This window comes from Fimicolochytrium jonesii (assembly GCF_025526975.1).
Source record: "Fimicolochytrium jonesii strain JEL569 chromosome Unknown EV422scaffold_22, whole genome shotgun sequence".
NCBI lineage: Eukaryota > Fungi > Chytridiomycota > Chytridiomycetes > Spizellomycetales > Powellomycetaceae > Fimicolochytrium > Fimicolochytrium jonesii.
Genome location: NW_026515689.1, coordinates 513,234 through 534,323, shown reverse-complemented (window position 1 = coordinate 534,323; position 21,090 = coordinate 513,234). Strand labels below are relative to the sequence as shown.

General features: G+C 53.3%; 5 protein-coding genes across 5 annotated transcripts; 3 read left to right on the top strand and 2 right to left on the bottom strand.

Moving 5' to 3' along the window:
* Nucleotides 1-1,190, top strand: EV422DRAFT_538669 (Fibrillarin; the record flags this gene model as incomplete). The annotated part of the gene is made up of 3 exons (XM_053070984.1): nucleotides 1-224; nucleotides 296-715; nucleotides 782-1,190. Coding segments are annotated over 3 exons (821 nt in total), but the record flags the coding sequence as incomplete, so codon positions are not given.
* A 343-nt stretch (nucleotides 1,191-1,533) lies between these two features.
* EV422DRAFT_498985 (cytochrome b-c1 complex subunit 7) lies at nucleotides 1,534-2,249 on the top strand (the record flags this gene model as incomplete). Its single annotated transcript, XM_053068055.1, has 4 exons — nucleotides 1,534-1,636; nucleotides 1,787-1,870; nucleotides 1,963-2,048; nucleotides 2,127-2,249. The coding sequence occupies 4 exons, from the start codon at nucleotides 1,534-1,536 to the stop codon at nucleotides 2,247-2,249; spliced, it is 396 nt and encodes a 131-aa protein (XP_052923413.1).
* A 4,503-nt stretch (nucleotides 2,250-6,752) lies between these two features.
* On the top strand, nucleotides 6,753-12,458 carry EV422DRAFT_499169 (golgi-body localization protein domain-containing protein; the record flags this gene model as incomplete). Its single annotated transcript, XM_053068068.1, has 5 exons — nucleotides 6,753-8,525; nucleotides 8,588-11,429; nucleotides 11,532-11,839; nucleotides 11,923-12,037; nucleotides 12,106-12,458. The coding sequence occupies 5 exons, from the start codon at nucleotides 6,753-6,755 to the stop codon at nucleotides 12,456-12,458; spliced, it is 5,391 nt and encodes a 1,796-aa protein (XP_052923412.1).
* Nucleotides 12,459-12,718: 260 nt separating this feature from the next.
* On the bottom strand, nucleotides 12,719-13,526 carry EV422DRAFT_569865 (uncharacterized protein; the record flags this gene model as incomplete). The annotated part of the gene is made up of 4 exons (XM_053072810.1): nucleotides 12,719-12,840; nucleotides 12,908-13,102; nucleotides 13,182-13,372; nucleotides 13,450-13,526. 4 exons carry the CDS (start codon nucleotides 13,524-13,526, stop codon nucleotides 12,719-12,721), a joined length of 585 nt encoding a protein of 194 aa, XP_052923411.1.
* A 212-nt stretch (nucleotides 13,527-13,738) lies between these two features.
* On the bottom strand, nucleotides 13,739-15,046 carry EV422DRAFT_602664 (uncharacterized protein; the record flags this gene model as incomplete). The annotated part of the gene is made up of 4 exons (XM_053073725.1): nucleotides 13,739-14,134; nucleotides 14,188-14,386; nucleotides 14,454-14,623; nucleotides 14,916-15,046. Coding segments are annotated over 4 exons (864 nt in total), but the record flags the coding sequence as incomplete, so codon positions are not given.
* Nucleotides 15,047-21,090: the final 6,044 nt, after the last annotated feature.

Below are 21,090 nucleotides of genomic sequence, written 5' to 3'. Positions count from 1 at the left end.
GCCGAGGCGGAGGCCGTGGTGCCCCCGGTGGTCGTGGCCGTGGCGCACCTCGCGGTGGAGGCCGTGGTGGAGCTCGCGGTGGAGCCAGGGGAGGAGCCAAGGTCGTCGTCGAACCCCATCGTCACGAAGGAATCTTCATTGCACGAGGCAAGGAGGACATGTTGGTCACCAAGAACCTTGTACCTGGTGAAGCTGTTTACGGAGAGAAGCGTATCAGCGTCGACGTAAGTGTAACTCGCTCAAATCGGGAAGAAAGTCCGAATTGGGGTGTTCACCAACTTTCGACAAAATATAGGGCGCTGATGGGACGAAAATCGAATACCGTGTGTGGAACCCTTTCCGATCGAAGTTGGCCGCCGGTGTTCTTGGAGGAGTAGACAACATTCACATTGGCCCCGGAAAGAAGGTCCTTTACCTCGGAGCTGCCAGCGGAACATCAGTATCCCACGTTGCCGATATCGTCGGTCCCACCGGTCTCGTATACGCCGTCGAATTCTCGCACAGGCCAGGACGTGATCTTATCAACATGGCCAAGAAGCGCACCAACGTTATTCCTATTGTTGAGGATGCCCGTCACCCACACAAGTACCGCATGCTGGTCGGTATGGTCGATGTCATCTTTGCCGACGTCGCTCAACCAGATCAGGCCCGTATTGTCACCATGAACGCACACATGTTCTTAAAGAACGGTGGACACGTTGTCATTTCCGTCAAGGTGAGGAATTATTGAAACCACGTCTTCCCTCCCTCAAATACTTACTGTTCTGCATCCTCGTTCTAGGCAAACTGCATTGACTCAACGGTTGCTGCCGACATCGTTTTCGCAAAGGAGGTTAAGAAGCTCGAGGAGGAGAGGGTTAAGGCACAAGAACAGCTTACACTTGAGCCATATGAACGTGATCATGCACTGGTTATCGGTGTGTACCGCCGGCAGAAGAAGGCCAAGGCATCAGAATAGAAGGACATAGCTAGCTGTTACCTCACAAATGCATCCGTAAGTAGGATGTCGCGGTGATGCCACTAGGGCGTCCGCAAGTGCGACACACTCTCCTCTAGATCGCACCCTCATCTGCACTCGTTATCTTTTTTGCATCCCTTTATGTATTTGTACGTATCTTATTTTTTCGATAGTTCTCTCAAAATGTGTTGATCCTCTCGTTTGAAGAATAAATTCCGAGTCCATTCCCACGTGATCTTCAAACCCGACGGCGCGTATAGGTGTTGTCGACCTCGAAATGGCCAGCCCACCCTCGGCTGCATTCGGATTGCGACCATTGTTGTGAGAGCACTTCCTTTCCGATCTCCAAACACAGGTATGTGTCCGTGGGCATAATAGTACTTGGCAAGGCCTATATTTCTTCAAGTACAAAGTCTTATCCAGCACCCTCGCTCTTCTTTCAAAACCACCACCCTTTCTGATTCTCCGCATTCACCCGAAACCCATTTCGAACGTCCTCCTTCCGCAACCGAACATTCTCGACGAACCTTCAACTTCAACGCACTCTTTTGAACGACCGACATCTTTTAGACAAAATGGCACAAGCTCTTCTGCAATCGCTGCGCTCCCTCCGTAGCACGGAGGTGGTGAAAAACCTCTCGGAGTGGCATCACAACCTTATGGGCTACAGGAAGATGGGTGCGTTGATAACAAACAACATCGGGGCGGAGGAAAAGCACTTCAATATGAGCTTACAATCCTCTAATCGGGGGAAGTCTGGGAGCTCCGAGGAGGATAGCGAAGGAAGATTGGTACTGAGACATTGTTCCCGTTTTCCGCCGATTCCAGGCCTGCGGTACGACGACCTGATTCCTGAGGAGAACGACCTTGTGCAAACCGCCCTCAGCCGTCTTCCGCCCAAGGAGCACTACGGTATGGATCGGCGTTTAGTATCACCTGGCCGCTAGGTGGAGCGGAGTTCCCAGGCGATGGGTCTGATCCATTTCCTTTTCCGACCGCTGCAGACCGTATTTTCCGTCACAGGAGGGCAATCAACCTCAGTGCTCAGCACGCGCAGTTGGAGGCGAACGAGTGGACAACGGCTGCTCAGGTAAGGAATCGACAGTACCATGGAAGATGGAGATTTGGAAAGCATGTAACAGGCTCTGACAATCTTATCCCTACCTAGGACGTTCCATACTTGACGCCCTTGATCAAGCAAGTCGAGAACGAGATTGCCACTAAGGAATACTTTGACACCCTTACCACCATCCCCGCCGCCCTAAAGAAGCGTAACCACAGCACTGCATAAATGTACTGTGGCTAGATATCCAATACTGAACTCATCTTCACATAATATTGCGAGTTCTCACCTGTTGCTGGAAGAACAGATTAGGTCGATAGCCGAATTGCGCCATCAATTTGGTCTGAGGGGGCAGACTTATCACTTGGTGATTGGAGGATGCTGGGGGACATTGCAGCGGGAGCGTAAAGAGCATGGGAGGAACCATGTCCTTTGGAATGCCCGAGAAGGGAAGGATATTCCCTTCAAAGGTCTTTTCATCTGATGTAGTTTGACATTGCTGGACAATGAGAGCAGTTGGCAAGATATCGCAATCTGATGCTCTGATCCCAAACTGGCACGGGCGACTCTTTGCCAGGTTCCATCAACGATCTTCATATTGCGATAAGGATCCTTGGGTTTCGCTGACCATCTGATGTACCCTGCATTTGTCCCGCAACGCGGCCTACGATGCTTTCCCATATTCTCGCACTATCGTCTCTCACGATGAGATGGCCATTTTCCCCATAGCGGGTTTGCATTCATCACCGGTTCGAAGTGCAAAACACCCTACATCTCCACACTGGATCATCCCCGTCTAATAACACTTTTCGGACCGAAGGAGCAGCCTCAGGAGCGTTTTTCTTTTTATCCTTTTTTTTTCGATTTTATTCTAAAAAGCGGTATACACGGTCGTGGCGGGGTTGCAGAGGAAGTCCGGTGTGGTGGGGTTTGTGTTTTTATTCGCTGCTGCCGGCGGCGATGGATCCACGGATGTCCTTCCATTGACGCTGAAAAACAAGAAAGAGGCAATGTTAGGGACGGACCAGGTTTTGACGGAGTGTTGAGATCGGACTTTCCGAAAGCCTAAACTTCGTCCAACATCGCTGCGATCTCTCTTCCACGTCCATCATCCATGATTTCCCGAGCAACAGTATCGCAGCCCCCCGTAAGTCGTAATAAGTCATTTCCTGCTCCTCAGCTCCCACTCTCCTCCCGTCCCCCGTTTCCATATCGATATCGACCCGTAACTGCCTATCCGTCTTGCCGCATCGACACTCACCCCCTTGTTAAGCCTGTCCCAAATCAGGTCTGACGACTCGTCGAATGCAATTTCGAAAGCGAAAGCCGAGGCGAAGATTCCAGCCATGTAGACCGACGACTTGCGGAAGAAAGCTGTGGGTTGGGAGGTACATAAGAGACAGATCCGCGAGCACTTGGCAAACCAAATGACGTGGGAAAGCTTTCCTGCCGACGCATCACCGGCATTGAGCTGCTTCCTTGTGCCCTCGCACGCACGAATTCGCCGTCCAAGGACAAAATCCTGGCAATCCATTATGATATCCACCGAGGCATGCTCTTGATACTTACTGTTGTAGATCACCTTGGAGAGCATCCTTGCTATATGCGGGTGGGTGTTTAAAGCGGTTGATGTTCGGGAACGGAGTTTGGCGCAAGGTGAGAATTGCAAGGGTTGTTCACAGCGGGAGAACCCGGTTTGAATTGATGCGAGGGCTACAGTTAAGGATCACGTGTCTTTAGTCGGGTTTATACTGTACATCTTCACTTCCTTCCTCCAAGCCTCCATCTGAAGTCTCTTCTGATGACGTGTGATCGGCTATATCCGCCGTATTCCGCTATATCCGCCGTATTCCAGGTCGCATGCAGCCTCACAATCGGTTCCAGCAGTCCTACATAAGCACGCCACAGCCCACTGGGAGCTACCAGAACAAAGTTGCAAGTCTAAACGGAAATGTTCGTTGCTACCTCCTCTGTCATTGAGCACGAAAAAAAGGCCAGGCCTTTCGCAGAAACTTTTAAAGTCCCACGCGTCTCGCTGGAGTCGCTGCCCGCCGCCAGTGAGGGGTCCTTGCAGCTAGTAGCGGAGATCAACTCTCGCTCATACAACTCGGCCCGAACCTAGGACTGCATATTCGCTCCTTTGCGGTCGCAGACCGCCGTTTCTTTTTGGCAAGGATGTCGCTCTCAGACGAAGTTTTGCGAACCCTTGGCAAAGGTGTCGTTTTTGTCGTTTCCTTATGGATTTTCTGGAATGTCGTCCTGCGTCTTGTCAGCTACAGATTTGGACTGGGAATACAGCGGTTGGGCCTATTTTCTATAACTGGCTTCAACTATGTGCGGAGACTCCCGTCGGCGGCAGAGGAGAGGTGGCGAGGGATAAGGCATGCCTGGGGAAAGAAGCCGGCGGCCCTAATGCTGTCGCGACTTAGTTTCGAGGCCGTATGGTTGGATTTTCATCGTCCCACCCCGGAACGACCATCTCGAGTGAGCCTCCGCATTACCAAACCTACCATTGTGTTCCAAGGGAGAGAGGCTACCCCGCTCGCGAGAGGCGTGGTGAAGAACACAACACCTCACAAAGCGATAGATGTCAAGCGAACGTTGACGTCCATGAGCAATCTGGCGCGCAACAACTTCATGAAGGTCTTCTTCCGCTTCTTCGACGTCCAGGTGGATGACCTTCAGGTCATATTCCAAGACCCTGCTGGTCAGAAGGTCTTGCAGTTGAACGAGAAGCACATTGGAGTGATGCTGCATTCTAGCGTGAGATCTGAGAGGCTAGAAGCGTCGACCAAATCGGTCAAAGGGCCGAACGTTCGCGCAATCATCACCTTAGATCCGATAGAGGTGGTGGCTCCGATGAGCCCATCTGAAGATCCACGGATCCTCACAGTGGAAAGCATCGGCCCGATCACGCTTGCGTCGCGCATCTCTGTTTTGGGGAGGGTCGAACAACCGAGCCTCGATTTGAGCATCACGGGCTTGTCGCTGGCCGTCAACGACTTGATGCAGGCATTCAGTACTATTCTTGGAAAGGGTCTGCCACGCTCCAGGAGTGCAACCGATGAACCGCAAAGCCGTGAAGCTGACAGCCGTTCGCCTGCTTCGCCGACGGATGATCCTATCGTGGAAGATATTTACGTGGCCAAAGCTCAGATGGAGAAGGCGAGCCGACAGATGGCAATGATTTTCCTGGTGGACAGGTTCCGGGATGAAATAGACCACCTACGGCGGCAGCTGGAATCTATCATTGACTTGAAACCGACGGTCCGTGTATCCTTCTTCAACACATCGGTCACTTTCGACCCTTCCCTCAATTCGGGGTGCGCCCTGGATGCCTCTTGTCCGGCTGTGATGTTCAACGTCGACGAAATGACATTTCAAAGTCAAGCAGCAGATAAAGAAGATGGCCGAACTTCTCTTGGTTTTAGCGTGGTGATTGGCGAATTCCACGTTGACCTGTGCCGGATTCCGCACTTTGAGTATAGCGCATATCAAATCTTTCTCGTGCCGCGGACCTTTCTCGATGTTGAGGTTACCGTGCATAAGAAGGGGCACAAGCGACAAAAGGAGGGCTCTGGAGTTGATGTACGCGTCAATCTCGATGTGCACACCCCGCGACTCAGCGTTACAGACCAGCTGGTGGTCATGTTTGGCGAGATCCGCTCTCACAAAACGCAGAGTACAGAACGAGGCCATGAGACACCGCAGGGCAGTACGACGTGGCAGGCACGATTCCACATGGCAAAGATACTGTTCGGTCTTTTATCGTCGCGGCTGAGTGTGCAAATCATTAGCCCGACAGTCATGGCACATGTCGTGGGATATGATGGGTGTGATACAACCCAAGACGCCGATATCTTTGCAGTCTCTGCCGAAACCCTCGCACTGCAGGCCAAAGTTGCTTCCCAAACCCCGCAGGGAGCGTTAGGCAATAAGGCATCATTTCATGGAGCCGACGATCCATGGACGGTGGAGGTTCTAGCAGAAGTGCAGAATCTGGAGGTTATTGGCGCTCGCGGACCATTGGATATCATCCGAGACGAACTACCCGAAAGGCGGGATTTGCTATTCAGCTTGGAAAACGTAGCAATCAACAGTCACGTTCGGCCAACAGCGGACAAAGGTAGCGACGTGTCGAACATGGGCCATATCAACGTCGAATGTCATTTCGGCTCCGCTTTCGCCGATTTTTCACTGCTGCCGCGAACCGACCACATTGACTACTTCACCTTCATGGCCAAAGTCGGGGCGGCTGTCGTGAGATTGCGAGAATTCACAAAGAAGCCGCAGGCGCCGGTTGCGGCGAAATTCATAAGCTTCCCCTTCGTGAGCACGTTACAAGTCGCATGCTCGCCAATATCGATTCTCCTGGTGGGCGAAGATTTGCGGAAGGCGATACTGCTCGAAACTAAAAGCGTGCTCCTCCAGCTTACCGGACGACCGAAGGAGCTGTTATCTGCAGAGGGCGGATCGCGCCAGCTCTCTGCGCGTCTCGAAGCGCAGGATATCGGTGTTCACACTACTGGGACATTCTATTCTACGGAGGAGCCGTACTTTGCCAAGCAGGAGGCCATGTCAAATGGACTTGACACGGAATCTTCCCTCCGGATTCGTCGGATTGAAATGCTCCATGTGCGCGAGTTTGGCGCGACGGACCGAAACGAGCTCACGTTGCGCTTGGATGAGGTCGTAGTTTGCTTCAGTTTGCGGATGTTCTACGTTACCTTGATGGCGTCGATATACTGCTGGAAGCTCGTGAAACTGCTGGATATCGAAAAAACTGAGAAGAACAAAGGAAAAGAAATCGGAACAAAATCGCCGGTCGTTCATGTGGAAGTCCAAAGCTTGCTGGTCGACATCACGCTGCCGGGCCATGTCCACCTGCGTGTAGGCATACAACCAATATTCATCGACACCGGCGAAGGACTCCTTGTGCGAGCGCAAACACAACTGGCCACCGTCGATGTCCTTACAGACGAAGAGCAGCTCATATACGAACGCTTGACACAAGTCACCGAATTGACTGTTGAGTGCCGCAAACCTCCCGGCACGTCGGCCACGAAAGTCGAAGCTGAGGTCATGTCTGCAGAAGTACGAGTACCATATGGCTTCAAAATGGCCAAGGTGATTGAGAATGCCATCAGTATGCAGAAGGCCATCAAACGGCTTTGTGCCGCAGAGCTCGGGCTTCGGCTGAAAACACCAAGCACGACAGGCCATTCGATACCAATCTACGACACGATACCCATCATCAGGGTGCAAATCTCCACGCTCTGTATACGCTTCGCAGATGACCCATTCGAATCCGCACTGTCACGGAACTACTTATTGGGGTTCGAAGAGCAGGAAGGACGTATAGCCCGCGACAAGGCCTTTCAGACTAAAGCCGCGGCTTTGCGCTCGGTTGATGAAAGGAGACGAGGTTCTGTGCATGACGAGCATAAGCAATCAACTGCGGTCGAGAACGCCTGGGGGCTCTTGCAGGAGTTCAATGCTAGGGCGTGGATCGACCGTTTGCGGAAAGCCCATAAGGAAACTGAAGGGCCCCCGCCGCTTATGCACACCACCATCACCAACATACAAGTAGCTATAGATCCACCTGTTTTGTTAGCGAACTCGATCGAGCAGACGCTGCATATTATTGATCCCGCAACGCCAGCAAACGCTCTGTACGACGAGCAGATTCCCCGGAACGTGACCATCAGCATGCACTCCCTGAAGATGCAGATTAGAGACTACTCGGCGCCTCTCGTGTGCTTACCGGCAGACGGGAGTGTAAAGCTGGAAACGAAGGGGCTGGTCATCTTCGCAGAGCAGGTCTCCGCCGCCGAAGCAAACCGCACAGTCGTGATACCGGTCGGCCTACCCACGGGAGAGGAGGTTGTCGTTGCACGAACTGTTAACCCGAACAAAATGTACAGCTCCTTGACAACTACCATTACCACGTCGTCTACGATACATGCAGCGTGGGGAGCGTCGTTAGAACCTGGTATATCCGATATGATTAGCGTATTCGACACGTTCACCAAGCCAAACGTGGATCCTAGCCAACCGCTAGGTTGGTGGGATAAGCTCCGACTGATTATGCACGGCACGCACACCTTGATCATCACGGGGGGCGGTGACATCAGCTTCCGTGTCCTCGGCTCCACTTCTCCGTACTTCGATGGCCACAAGCATTTTGGCACCGAAGGCATGCAGGTCTCGATGCGAGACGGGGTTCGAATCGAGGTCAACGGCAGTCAAATTCCGGGCGAGGACGTGACGATCGAATGCGGCGAATTGGGCTTTGCGCTCCCTTTCAATGCGCGCGCAGGGCATCATCATCGGGCAAAGGAGGAGGACACTGTTGCGAGGATGAGGGGCGGGGTTCGACTGGTGTTCGGGTTTGGCTTTGTCACGGAAAGGAATAGGAGAGATCCTGCGAGTGGTTTAGTAAAGAGCCATGCGGACATTTGTTTGAGAGCTCCGGAATACATCGACTCGGATCAATTGCGAAAGGTGCGTTTCTCTACATGTACGACTTGGGACGAAGAGAGTTTGATAACCGTCTCTGGCTATAGTGGGACTCTTTCCGAGGATTCCGGTCCAGCAGCATCAACATTACCGTCCGCTTAGAGTCGCCCAAACCATTCTACGCCGGCCTCTCCGAGCCTTCCAACTCGGTCCATCTCACTCTAAACACCATGTCTCGTTTTTTCACCTTCCTGCAAGTTTATCAGTCAGTTCTGACAAGCTTACCGGTACGGAAGGGGAAGCTATTCCAGGAGGACGGCCCAGGCCCTTCAAAGCAAAAACTGGGTCGCACAATCGGCTCCATCAGGATTCAAACGTCGCTACATCCCTTACTGCTCGGCTTCGTTGCCGAGGCGCAGGATAAGAGCCTCGGCGTGGGGCTGAGGTGTCGCGCCGCGCAAGTCGTCATGGATATGACATTATTGCAGAGGGTGATTCAGCAGCGACGGCCCAAAGAGGAGCTTCTCAAGCGGAAACCCACGAGCAAATGGATTTTGCGCGACTCTGAGCTCGAATTGACAGATGTGGAAGCTAGGGCTTTAGCATTTGGGGACTTCAGCGAAGCACGTCCTGCCACGTTGGAAAAGCCTCTATCAGTGGACGAGCTCGATCAGCCAGGGGCCAGTGATGATAAGGACTGGATCTTTCCACGCGACGCGCTTCGAAAAAAGAGACCGACTTTGAACCTCGTTCCGTTTGCTTGGACGCCCAAAATCATCTACACTAAATCGAACGACACGAAGGTATCCGGCGCGCAGGATAGCACACGGTCTAAGAAGGATATTTTCGAGGTGCAGAAGCATCTGTTCAAGAGCCGACTGCGGGAGATTGAAGCGGCGATTCGTCATTATCTCGAAATGCAGCGTGGTCTGGAATACCGTATGGCTGTCTTCTTTGACGACTCGTTGCGGCAGCAGTCGCAGATCATTGTTGAGAAAATGGCCATACTGCACGAGAAAAAGGTCGTGATTGAGCGTTATATTCGCTCGTGTCAGCAGAAACTGGAATGCGACAATGTGGGCGACAAAGCGGCGGGCAGAGCCGAGCGCAAGCTTCCCGCGGCGGCTGTTTTCCAACATCACTTTGTGGTCCACAATCTCAACTTGATTTGGAAGAAAGATGTGCGCAACATTTTGTTCCAAATGGTTTCGTTGCAGCAAAAGGCCATGGCGATCAAGTTCTGTCTGTCCCATACGGCAACGAAATTGATGGCGCAACTTGTTACGTCCTTTGCGGAGCGGAGAAATCGTACCGATGCGCCGGAGACTGCTCATGATGTTCTGGCAGATACGGCAAAGACAGCACCAGCTCCAAAATCAAGCATGGTTTTCGCCGAGCTCGACGCAAATGCAGCACATCGTTTGCTCAACAAACTTGTGGACGAGATGGATACGGCGTTCTTTGTCTCCAATGAAACAGAAGTGGAGCAGGATGACGATGCGGCAGAGTCCAACAATCGAGGGGCTGCGCTTGCCTTCAACAATCGCAAAGTGTACTTTCCCTCGAGGGACATTGAATCGCCGGACTACATCTCCGACTCGCAAACGTATGAAAGCAATTTTATGATGCAGCTCGTGTACCCACAAGTCAACCTTGAAGCTGAATCAAAGGACAATCCGTCACATCTCGAATCAGTCGTGCTTGCCGCGGAAAGCATGCAACTGCGTTCGATCCGCATTCTGGACGCCCAAGCCAGTACTTCATCGACCGCCGATGAGAACAGCGATAGGAATGAAGAGATCGTCAAATCCCGAATGGTGGTGAATATTTATGACGCCCAACTTTTCGTTGCTCGCAAGACCGACATTGAAGTCGCCCCTGAATTCGATTTGGACAATATTGCCATGCATCAACCTTGGGACAAATCAGATACCCCGACGGCGGCTGCCTGGCCCATTTGGGTCCCAATAGAATGCATTGCAGATCACTCATCGCATCCGGGATTCCTCGAGCGGGTGGTCGAACGCGTTTCTGCGAGTCTTCATCGCGACGTCCCTAATCCTTTGTACTTGAAAGGCGATGTAGCGAGCACCCAGCCGGAGACAAAGCACACCCTGCAGATCAACATCCCGACATTCTTCATAACCGCCACCGCTATGCAATATATGGTCATATATGACGTTATCGAGAACCTTCTGGTGTATCGAGACCCAGGACGAGGCGAACAGGTGGAGAAGATGACCAAGATGCTACTCATCTTGGAGCAGATGGAGGATTTGCGGAAAGTGCAAGAGACGGTCTTGCTACTTCAGCAGAAGATCAGGCAGACGGAAGCTATGCTGCACACCGATATGGACAACAGTGGGTTGACAGTCGGAGCCTCTTCCCATCGGAATGCGGAGATTCTTCGTCATTTGCTGCAGTGCCAGGATGAGTTGATCATTGTCGTCGATGCCATCAAAGCAACGCAATCGCTAGAACAGAAGAAGAAATCAGCGGCGATCTCTTCTGAAATCTTGATCAAGATGGGCAAGATGGTCTGGTGTATGCTGACTGACGAGCAAACGCCCCTCTGTGAATGGACGCTTGATAAAGCGCAGTTTGGTGGGGTCCATCACGAGGATCAGACGGACGTCAACACGCTTCATATCGACAAGCTTCATCTGGAGAACCATATGTCGGCTATGAACTCCTTCAAGGAGGTCATTGCGCCTTATTCGCCCGACATGACTGATGTGGACTTCACCCGGCACAAGATGATTCGCGTATACTGGCGTCAGATGGCACCTGTTGCTGGCATCAAAGTGGTCGATCACTTCGAAGTCAACATATATCCCCTTCTCATCCAAGTAACTTACGATATGGCGAAGGAGATTGTGTTTTATCTCTTTCCGGAGAAGAAAGCCAAGGCCGCCGCGAAAACCCATGCTCAGCAGTTGCATAATACCAGTGACGATAAGCAGAACCGAAGATTCCCCCGCTCCGAATCTGCGGATCAAATCGCGAACAGAAGCTCTCGTTCTTCCGTTTCAGACCTCAGTTTGCGAAGAGTTTCCTCCACGAGCGCCGATAATGTAGCTGTGGTTGATGACAAGCTTCGACCGAGTTCACCATCGGAGCCCGATATGTCTCCCCAGACTGAGAGAAAGCGACGGTTTAAGAGCGGGACTTTCTCATACAGTCACGGGAGAACCCTCAGCAGTAAAAGCGAGACCAAGGAGGAGGCGTCGTCGTCTCCGAAATTGCGACGAAAGGAGACGCGAGTGAATGAACTCAAACAAATGCAAGCCAGAGCCTCGGAAAATCGATCGTTCATCTACATCAAGATGCCCGGAGCCAATCATTGTTTGAGTTATCGGGTAAGCACCTCATCCGCGTTCATTCCGGTTCGTTCTGGTGATGACAAATGGGGCCGAAGTTCTTACTTTGCCATTATCATCAGGGGTCGAAAGAGAAAAACATTGAGGATTTGTACATGTTCGCGTTCAAAATGCCAACGCTCGAGTTTCGCAACAAGACTTGGACGTGGCTTGACTTCTTGGACGCTGTAAAGAAAGGTGCGTTTTGGTCATTCGGAACAGAATTAGCGAAAGTGTTCTGAAGGAATACTTTCGAACCCCCACAGAGGCACTCCGGGCGGTCCTGGCAAACACCGGAGCGCTAGTTAGAGAGAAGCTCTTCGTCAAGCGGAAACCGAGCACGGCTTCAGACGAACATGGTAATGCTACTTTGCAAGCTCCACCTGCCCGGCATAACAAATTTCCTGGGAGAGGCATTTTTGGAAGCCGGAAAGACGGTAGCGACAAGGAGAAGGATACCACGAAGGAGAAACAGAAAGAAAAGGAGAAGGAAAAGGAGGTTGGGAAGGAGAAATCACAGAGTGGTTTGCCATCGAAAGACAAGCCGACGAAGGAAATCAAGAAGACACGCATGCCGCCGTCCACAGAGCTGTTGTTCGAGGTTAACGAGGAGGATTGAGTTGATAGACCGGCCAACCGCAAAAGTTTCTTATGCATTTATGGTTATTTTCGTATACCACATTGCTGCACCATTCGCTGTACATAGTTCAGTTTTTCAATCTCACTTGCGCTTGGACTTTGAAATGCCATCCGAACGTTCGCAGCCAAAGCTGACTTGCAGCTTGAGCCCCAGATCTTCTCATGCCTATTCGCTAACCTCCATACTGCTAAATGCATCGTTACGCAAACTCTGCCTAGACCTTCTTAAGCGGCTGATGCTCATTCGTCATCATCTTCATCATCAGGGCCGAACTTCGTGTAATCGATCTTAACGCCACGGGTACGACGTCCACGGTCAGGCAGGATATCCGATGTGTCCAAACCTTCCAGGAGGTCGTCATCTAGAGAGAGGAAAGAGACGTTAGTTGTCATCGCTTTCCATGCGCGCCAGTCGAGTCAGTTTCCTACCAGAGATTTCATCAGGTTCGTCACCACCAGAACCCTCATCGTCGCTTTCAGCCTTCTTCTTCTTTTTGGCCGGTGGTTGCTTGCTAGAAGCTTTGCCGGAGCTTTTTGATGGCTTTACGTCCTTCGCCTTCCGCTTCTTTGGTCGTTCCTCTTCCTCCTCGTCTTCAGAGGGAGATTCGCTTCCGGCATCGTCCTCTTCAACATTATTCCGGAGTATCTTAGTCAGACTATAGTCATGATACTAACTTGATAACTTTCGTATGCTCCCCCATACCTTCTTCCTCCTCATCATCGACCAGGAATCCGTCCTCGTTATCGTACTGGTCAAGGTTCTTGTGCTTGGACAGCTCACGCTCCTTCTTTGCAAACTCCTCCTCACGAGCTTTGGCAGAGCGCTCATCAGTGACTTTCGGTTTTGGCTTTGCTGTCGCGGCCGATCCTTTCGATTTCGTTGCTGCCTTCGTACTTTAAGATCGCGGAAGTTAGTGTCGGAACACCCCCGAGGGACTGGAAGATCACTTGGCGTAGCATTCGGTTCCAACCTTGGCTTCTCCTCTTCTTCCTCTGCAGCTCGACGCTTTGCGGCAAGCGCCTCCATTTTGGCTTTCCTGTCGCCCATTTTGTTGTTTGTTGATCGAGGTTCTGGGTGTTGATCACGGATGTTGTGTTCAGCAAGGCCCGAGGACGAAGTGGAAACCGCGAACTTGCGCATTTGGCATCATCTTAGGTACGCGCCGCGCTGTCGCTTTTTGAGTGAGGCATGCTACATACAAGTTGCCTTCATCGGCGACGCCTCAGGCAGAGGTACAATGATGTGGATGGCAGATAACCACCACGGAAAATGGGATGGGGTGAAATCTAGACTACCGGTTACGGGAGAATGCGTCTGGTCTGCGGCCATTGCCAAACACCACCGAACGCACAATCGAGAGGAAATTCTTGGTGCTCAGGATGTCCCGATTGTGCACTCTCATCCGTAGTCGTAGTGGTCGTCTTCCAGGAATCTCATATGGTGTCCAGTCTTGGTTGATACATTCGGGGTTGGGGCAACCCACCAATCCATGGACGTATTCCATTCTTCCCTTTCTAGCTTGCCATGGCCGAGATGACAGCCGCTGACGGATGTTTTTCTTCACACGGCCGTGGCAGTCGGGGCACACGGACGACGTTCGATACTCATCCAGCAAGTAGCATGGAATGCTGTTTCTTGCAAAGAGTGTGCGAAATCTGATTTCCATGATGGCATACTGTAATACATATTACCAATGATAGTCACTCACCCTTTGGTCTTTGATGACTCCTGAAAGCGCATGGTCTTTCCAGCGTCGCTCCAATCACCCAAGATGGCCGCAAAATGCTTTCCATACAGGTGTCGCATGTTCTTGATGAGCTTGCTCTCAGACTTTTGCCGCAGTGAGAACGCCTTGAATCTGCAAGCTACATGAATCTCATCCTGGTAAAACTCATCCAGGGCGGGATCTGGGATATGGATGTCAGCCCATGTATTACCAAAGTTGAAAATCAAAGTTGAAGTGGAACATCATACCCGTGTGTTCGTAATCCACGATGAACGCTGAGAACGCCTCGATGTTCATGCTCTTGTGCAATGGAATATGTGATTCCATCTCAGCGATGCCGGCATTGATCTTTTGCTCTCTCATGTCTCTTTGAAAGTACCGAGACTTTGTCTCGACCGCCCGTTGATTGGACGTGTATCTGATATGGGGTGGTGCATTGTGAGGACGCTGCAACGGAATGTCGCCGCAACGGGGATGGCGGAGACGGGGGGCTGGCAGGCGGAGACGGGGGGCTGGCGGGCGGAGATGGGGGGCTGGCGGGTGGAGACGGGGGGCTGGCAGGTGGAGACGGGGGGCTGGCGGGTGGAGACGGGGGGCTGGCGGGTGGAGACGGGGGGCTGGCGGGCGGAGAGGGGGGGCTGGCGGGCGGAGACGGGGGGGGGGGGTGGGTAGCCGGGACAGCAGGGCAGTAGTAATCAACTGAAACGTACCGAAATGGCCGCTCCTTCTTGATGTCTCGACAGAACAAGAGGTCACGCTTGCCCGGATCACTGCAGACGATGTTTGGAGCCTCCCTTAGTTGGGCGATGTGGTGCTCAAAATACAGCTGCTGGACTTCTTCCTGCATTTCGGCTTTGCTGCGCTTCCGAGCGCGATGGCCGTACTTGAGCCCTGGCTTCTTGAAGTGGATGGTAGCGGAATACCCGTTTGTGCTGATTGACCCATCAAATTTGAGACCAAGCTTCTTTCGATCCTTGAAGACCGTGTCCTGCAATCGTCATTCAGCGAGGTGATTGAAATAAGCGCAGAGGGCTACAGACTTAACTTACATTCACATTGAGAAACTGCCCCCACAGCTCCCGCTTGCGTTCATCGGTAAGTTTCCCCATGTGATGGTGGCCCAAGGCCAGGATATGAGTGGTTAGGATCTTCGTGTCAATCAGAACAGATGACTGGATTCGAGATTTGCGCAGCGGGATAGCAGGAAACAGGCGCATTCCACGGCGCTCATAGAGGTGCGAGAGCTCACAGTAGGTGCCTATGAGGAGGCAGGTGCAGACCATGATTAGACAAGAGAGGAAGCGGGGGGGGGGGGGGTTCCGCTTCCTCTCGGCCGGGGGGGGGGGACCACGTCGGCCTGGGTCCCGGCGCGCAGCCATTTGCCCAGTTCGGCGTACCAAGCAAGGCTCGCTTGCGTCGCTTCCCAGCCACGCACAAGCTGGAGGGAGGGGGGGGGGGGGGAGGGGGGGTTCGCTTCCAGTCGGCCCCGGCGTGCAGCCATTCGGCCAGTTCGGCATACCAAGCGAGGCGCTTGCTCGCGTCGCTTCGCAGCCACGCACGAGCTGGAGGGGGGGGGGGGGGGAGGGAGGGCGGGGGTGGGGGGGTTCGCTTCCTGTCGGCCCCAGCGCGCAGCCATTCGGCCAGTTCGGCGTACCAAGCGAGGCGCTCGCTTGCGTCGCTTCGCAGCCACGCACGAGCTGGAGGCGGGGGGGGGGGGGGGGGGATAAATATACAGGATGCAACTCACCTAAATATGGCATTGCGTCCACCGCAAGGCTGTACGCAAGGGGCTCATCCTGGGGAGGAAACAGAGCCCATAACTTGTCAAGGAGAGTCCGCTCAAGTCGCGTGAGGCGGGCAAACTCCTCTTCAGTTGGGTACTCTTCCAATGTCGCGTACTTTGTGAATTGACGGACACGCCGATAATACTGTTGGCGCTGCGCTTGGCTAACTCCGGCTCTCCGAAGATGCAGTACGACTTGCTTCAAACCAAGCCTTTCATTGACATAGCGCAGAAACATTTGCATAGAATGCTCCTGTACGTTGACTTTGAGGTTGGTGAAGATGCTCGTAGCTGTGTACGCTGCGGTCTGTTGGCTATTTTGCATGCGGATGGGGGCGAATCCGTGAACATTACAGTACTCTTGAACCCGTGGACGCAACTCTTGCGCGATGACCGGATTGCCGTTGTAGCCTGGATTGTTTAGCAGCTCAAATATCACACTAATGTGCTTGTCGGTGATGTCCGGGAACTCGTGTAGAGGATGATCAGCTGTGGTGGGGTGGGCAGATGTAGCAGTCAGGACATTGCTTTATGGGAAATATACAGTATAGTGTACCTCAAAAACTCACCAAGGTAGTACTTGATAAAGAAGGTGGTGTGGCGCGCAAGGACGTGAACATCGGCGATGAACGTTGCCAGGCGCTCCCTTTGAACTTGATTTTGATTATGGATGATTCGGTGAAGCGAAACCTTGGTGCTGGCATGTGTTTGCGGGCGGGGTCGTTGAACTGGTGGTGGTGGTGGTGGCGGGGGTTCATACACCAGGGATCCACCCGGTGTGCTGGGAAAACGGAAAGGGATGGGCGCGGGGAGGTTCAGTGGGCGCTGCAGACCCCTGTCCACGGGTGAAAGCCCTTGCTGCTGCTGGTGCTGTTGCCCGTCTTCATTGCCGGAACTCTCGCTGACCATGTCTGCAATGGCTTCGGGCAAGTGGCGTTGGACAGACGGTGGGAACTGGAATCGCGGGGGTTGCAAAGGTGTCTGCACAGTTGGCAGACGTATGGGCAACCGCGGGGTGGGGTAACCGGAGCAACCTTCCTCCTCTTCCGCCGTGGTGTGGTTGCTCCAGTAAATATGCCACACCACAGGTACCCCTGGAGCGCTTGGTGTGATGACATGTTGGCTGTGCTGTGCTGTGCTGTGCAGGGAGGTTAGATTGATCTGTTTTAGGTAGTGTGAGGGATGGCGGCGGGGTAAGGGATTGCTGTTGTTACCTGGAGGTGGTCGGCGGGATGTGTACGGTACAGAGGTGTTTGCAATTGCGTTAGGAAGGAAGGGGGTTGGGAAGCAGGTTGGGAAGGAGAGAAGGGCCTCCGTCCTCCCCACTCAACGGCGTCTTGATATATGAATGTCCATGTGTTTTGTGCGATACAGAGTGTGGCTCGTCCCAGGGAAGAAAAAGGCCCAGCCAATGGGGGGAAGCTACGTACGCTTGCTTATGGGAATGGGGGGAAGCTACGCTTGCTTATGGGAATGGGGGGAAGCAGGGGTATGGCACTGACAGCACTGGATATTCGACAGCTCAGCGGAGTATGTACGTATGTACATTTACAGTACATTGCAGATATAATCGCGCTCAGAATCGCGCTCAGCCTTACACCCTTCACGCTTGGCCTTACATATACAGCTTCACGCTCTCAGCGCCGTGGCTGGCGCGTGGTTTGCGCCATCAGCAGTGCGCATTGAGTAAAATAGGCCGCAGGGTCGAACGATATAGAGACCAAGAGGTGAGTGGGAGAAAGGGTGGCCAGCGAGCGAGTGGGAAAAAGGGAGAGTGGGAAAAAGGGTGGCCAGCGAGCGAGTGGGAGCGCGGGGAACTTGGAGGGAGTGGGAAAAGCAACAGAGAGAACAGAGAGGGCGGCTGATAAAGGGAACGCACGGCGGCTGAAGGGAGTGGGCAAAGTTGGAGGGCAAGCTTGGCAACCCGACATGGCACCCCATTGACCCACCCCGTCGTTCCCCACAGTCTCCTTCAATGCACATCCTCTACCACAACAACGGCACCTGCGGCGAATCCACCTTCGTGGACGGGTTTGCCGTTGGCGAGCATCTCAAGCACCGCTGGACCTGGTTAGGGTTAGGGTTAGGGTTACAGATGGATTCGGTGTTGGAGATGGACATGTTGATGCAATGCACCCGCTGACGCTGAAGTTTGAGCCGCCGTTGGCACCGCTGCCACTGTCATCTGCCGTAATGCGGAGTGTCCAGTCTACCTGGGGAACAACACGTCGCGTCTGCGACACAGCCCTAGTGAAATATACCGGTATGTGCAGGGCGGGTATACCGGTATCTACCCAGCTATTTGCGGATAGATACTCATCTCACCCACTTTGCAGGAACTGAAAATCAACAATATCGGGGGAACTCAACGGCCTGGTGATCACGCTTCACACTTCCGGTCTAGAACCCCTCAACAAGCTCCCGTTGACGAGCTCTACAGTTGACAAGCTCTACAGTTGACAAGCTCTACAGTTGACAGGCTCTACGGTTGTCGAGCTCCGGCCGATGAGCTATGGCCGATGAGCTAGCTCACAGCCAAGATGTCCTCGACGTCGCTACGGTCGGGCACGCCATTGCCGCTCGCGCCGTTGCCATTGCCGTTCGCGCCGTCGCCTCCCGTTTGCACCATGGTCACTTCCGTTGCCGTTGGCACCATTGTCACTGCCATTGCCGTTGGCACCACTGTCGCCGTCGCCGTTCGCTCCACTGCCATCGCCGCCGTTACTGTTCGAGGAAGCTGCAAGGTTGCGCCTGGGAGTGCTGCTGCGGGTGCTGCGTTGAGAACCCAACCGTCGCCGCTGAACGGCTCGGGTTGAAGGGCAAGGCTTGACCATTGTGAACTGAACCGAATTGGACTCCAAGAGCGATGTTGGTGATTTCCCCAGATCCCCATCGAGATGGAGCTGTGTGATGTGATGGAGCTGTGTGATGTGAACCGGGAGGAATAACAGCAAAAGGAGCGCGAGGAAAAATGGTCGTGGGTCGAGCTGTTTGAGAGCGGGTAAGGTTGCTTTCTGTTGTGATACTTAGGTGTGCTGCTGTTCAGTTAACACCCCCGAAGCGCCGAGCGCGACAGTAGTTACCACGCCGCACCAAGTGCGACAGGGGTCATAATCTGAACAAACAAAGAAGAAGTTGTCTGGGAGTGGGAATTGAACTCGCGACCTGCACGTCTGCAGGGAGAGCAAGATTCAACTGTGCCAAAGCGCCAGTGTTATCAGAGTGCAATTACAGTAGGTGGCCAAAAGAGCGTCCGAGAGAGCGTTCCATCACGTGGGTTTCATCACGTGAGCGTTGCGCAGGCTTTAATAAGTCTGATACAAAGCAGTGTTTATAAAGACACATCTCTCCCACCCATTCCATGAAGACTTCCCCACCATGGCCACACTACTCTCTGACATCAAAAAAAGGCAAGACTAACTAGCTTGATAACAGAAAGCCACAAAAATATCTCCAATCCCATATATCTTTTCCTAATCAAGCGCTCAGCTGGCTAACATCGACCGCTTCTCCCGAGTCCGGCCGACGAATCTGCACTTTTGGGTTGTACCCGTTCTGTTGCTGACCGTATGTGTTGTTCGCATGTTTGTACGTGCTGTCCCCGAAGTTTTGCGCGTGTTGATGATGCTGATAGCGGTGGTTGTGGTGGTGACGATGCCGACCACTTCCGTTCCCATTGCCATTCACGTCAAGTTCGGTGATTCGTGGTGTCACTGTGCTATTCGGGTTGACGTGCTGGTAGGGCATGATATTATGCGGCGCGTGCATGTGGGGCATGTAAGGCCCCGTTGACCCCCCCATCTGGTGATGGAACATTGGCGGCGGATAGTATGGCGCGGATACCATCACCATGCCCGAAGCGGGGTCATGGTACATTGGTGGGCCGCTGAAGTACATTGGCTGTGGGTGCTGTTGCGCGTAATACCCATTTGCATCAACACCTGGTGCGTACCCAGACTGGATCGGCCCTTGGGGTTGTGATCCGTCGGCCGCGTACCCGGCATACTGAGGGTATGGACCGGGGTACCCGTATGTTGGACTGTAATTGTCCCCGGGCACCATGAGTCCTGACTCGGTCATAAACACAAATGACCCCGAATTGGTCATTATCGGTTGCATGTGAGGAACTTGCGGCATCTGCGATTCTCCGTTCGCCATGGCCTCCTCCGAAGGCACGTAAGGAAGCATCGAAGCTGCGGCAGCGCTGGTGAATGTCGGATATGCGGGCGCGGTTGTATAAATAGGGTAGTTGTCCGCGCTTGTGTACACCGGGTATGTCGGCGACCCGTCATATTGGACCAGCTGTTGATGATCCGCGTACAGCTGTGGACTTGAGCTGTTGGGAAGTGGTCGCGGTTTATTGTGGCGCTTGCGCGGCGACGACTTCGGGCCACGATTGATCGCTGGTGCGTCAGTCCCTTGAGCGGATAACGAGCTGAATGCAGACGACGGATGGTATGTGTTGAATTCACGATGGTTGACCGGTCCAGCGTGCGCTGTTGGTTCACGAGCAGAGTAAGAAGTTGTATGTTTCGCGCCTTGAATGTGGGTTCCGACCGGGGATCTCTGTCCAGGCGTAGGCGACATCGTTCCCGTGGGAGATTTAGTTGACGAGGTCGGGGCTTCCTTGAGGTCCGTCGGCGATTGAGTAGATTCCTTCGGTGATTGGGAATCAGCCGTGCGTGACTTGGTCTCAGCTGCAGGAATTTGCTGCTGTTCGGCAGGTGCAACTGGGCTGGTCTGCTGCAAAGTCGCAGAACCCAGGTAGCGCTTGGTTGTACGAGGCGCCGCCGTGTCTTGCGACACAACTGCAGCCGGTGGGGCGCCTGTAGTAGCAGTGTCAAAGTCCTTGGTAACGGCCTCGTTGCTTTGCATCTTGGCAATATCGCCTTCGTTGCTGCGACCGGTGTGCGCGGAACTGATGGCACGTGCGTTCATTGTTGGTACGGGATTTACGGCAGGAGGGGAAGGCTGTGTAGTAGCCCGCTTTGATGCCGTCGGCTTGGCAATCGCATTGTCGGGGTTTGTCACGGACGGCTTCACAGTGTGGTCGATCGCAGGAGTAGTTGGCTTCTGAGCTGGAGCCGCGTTGAGGTCTGGCG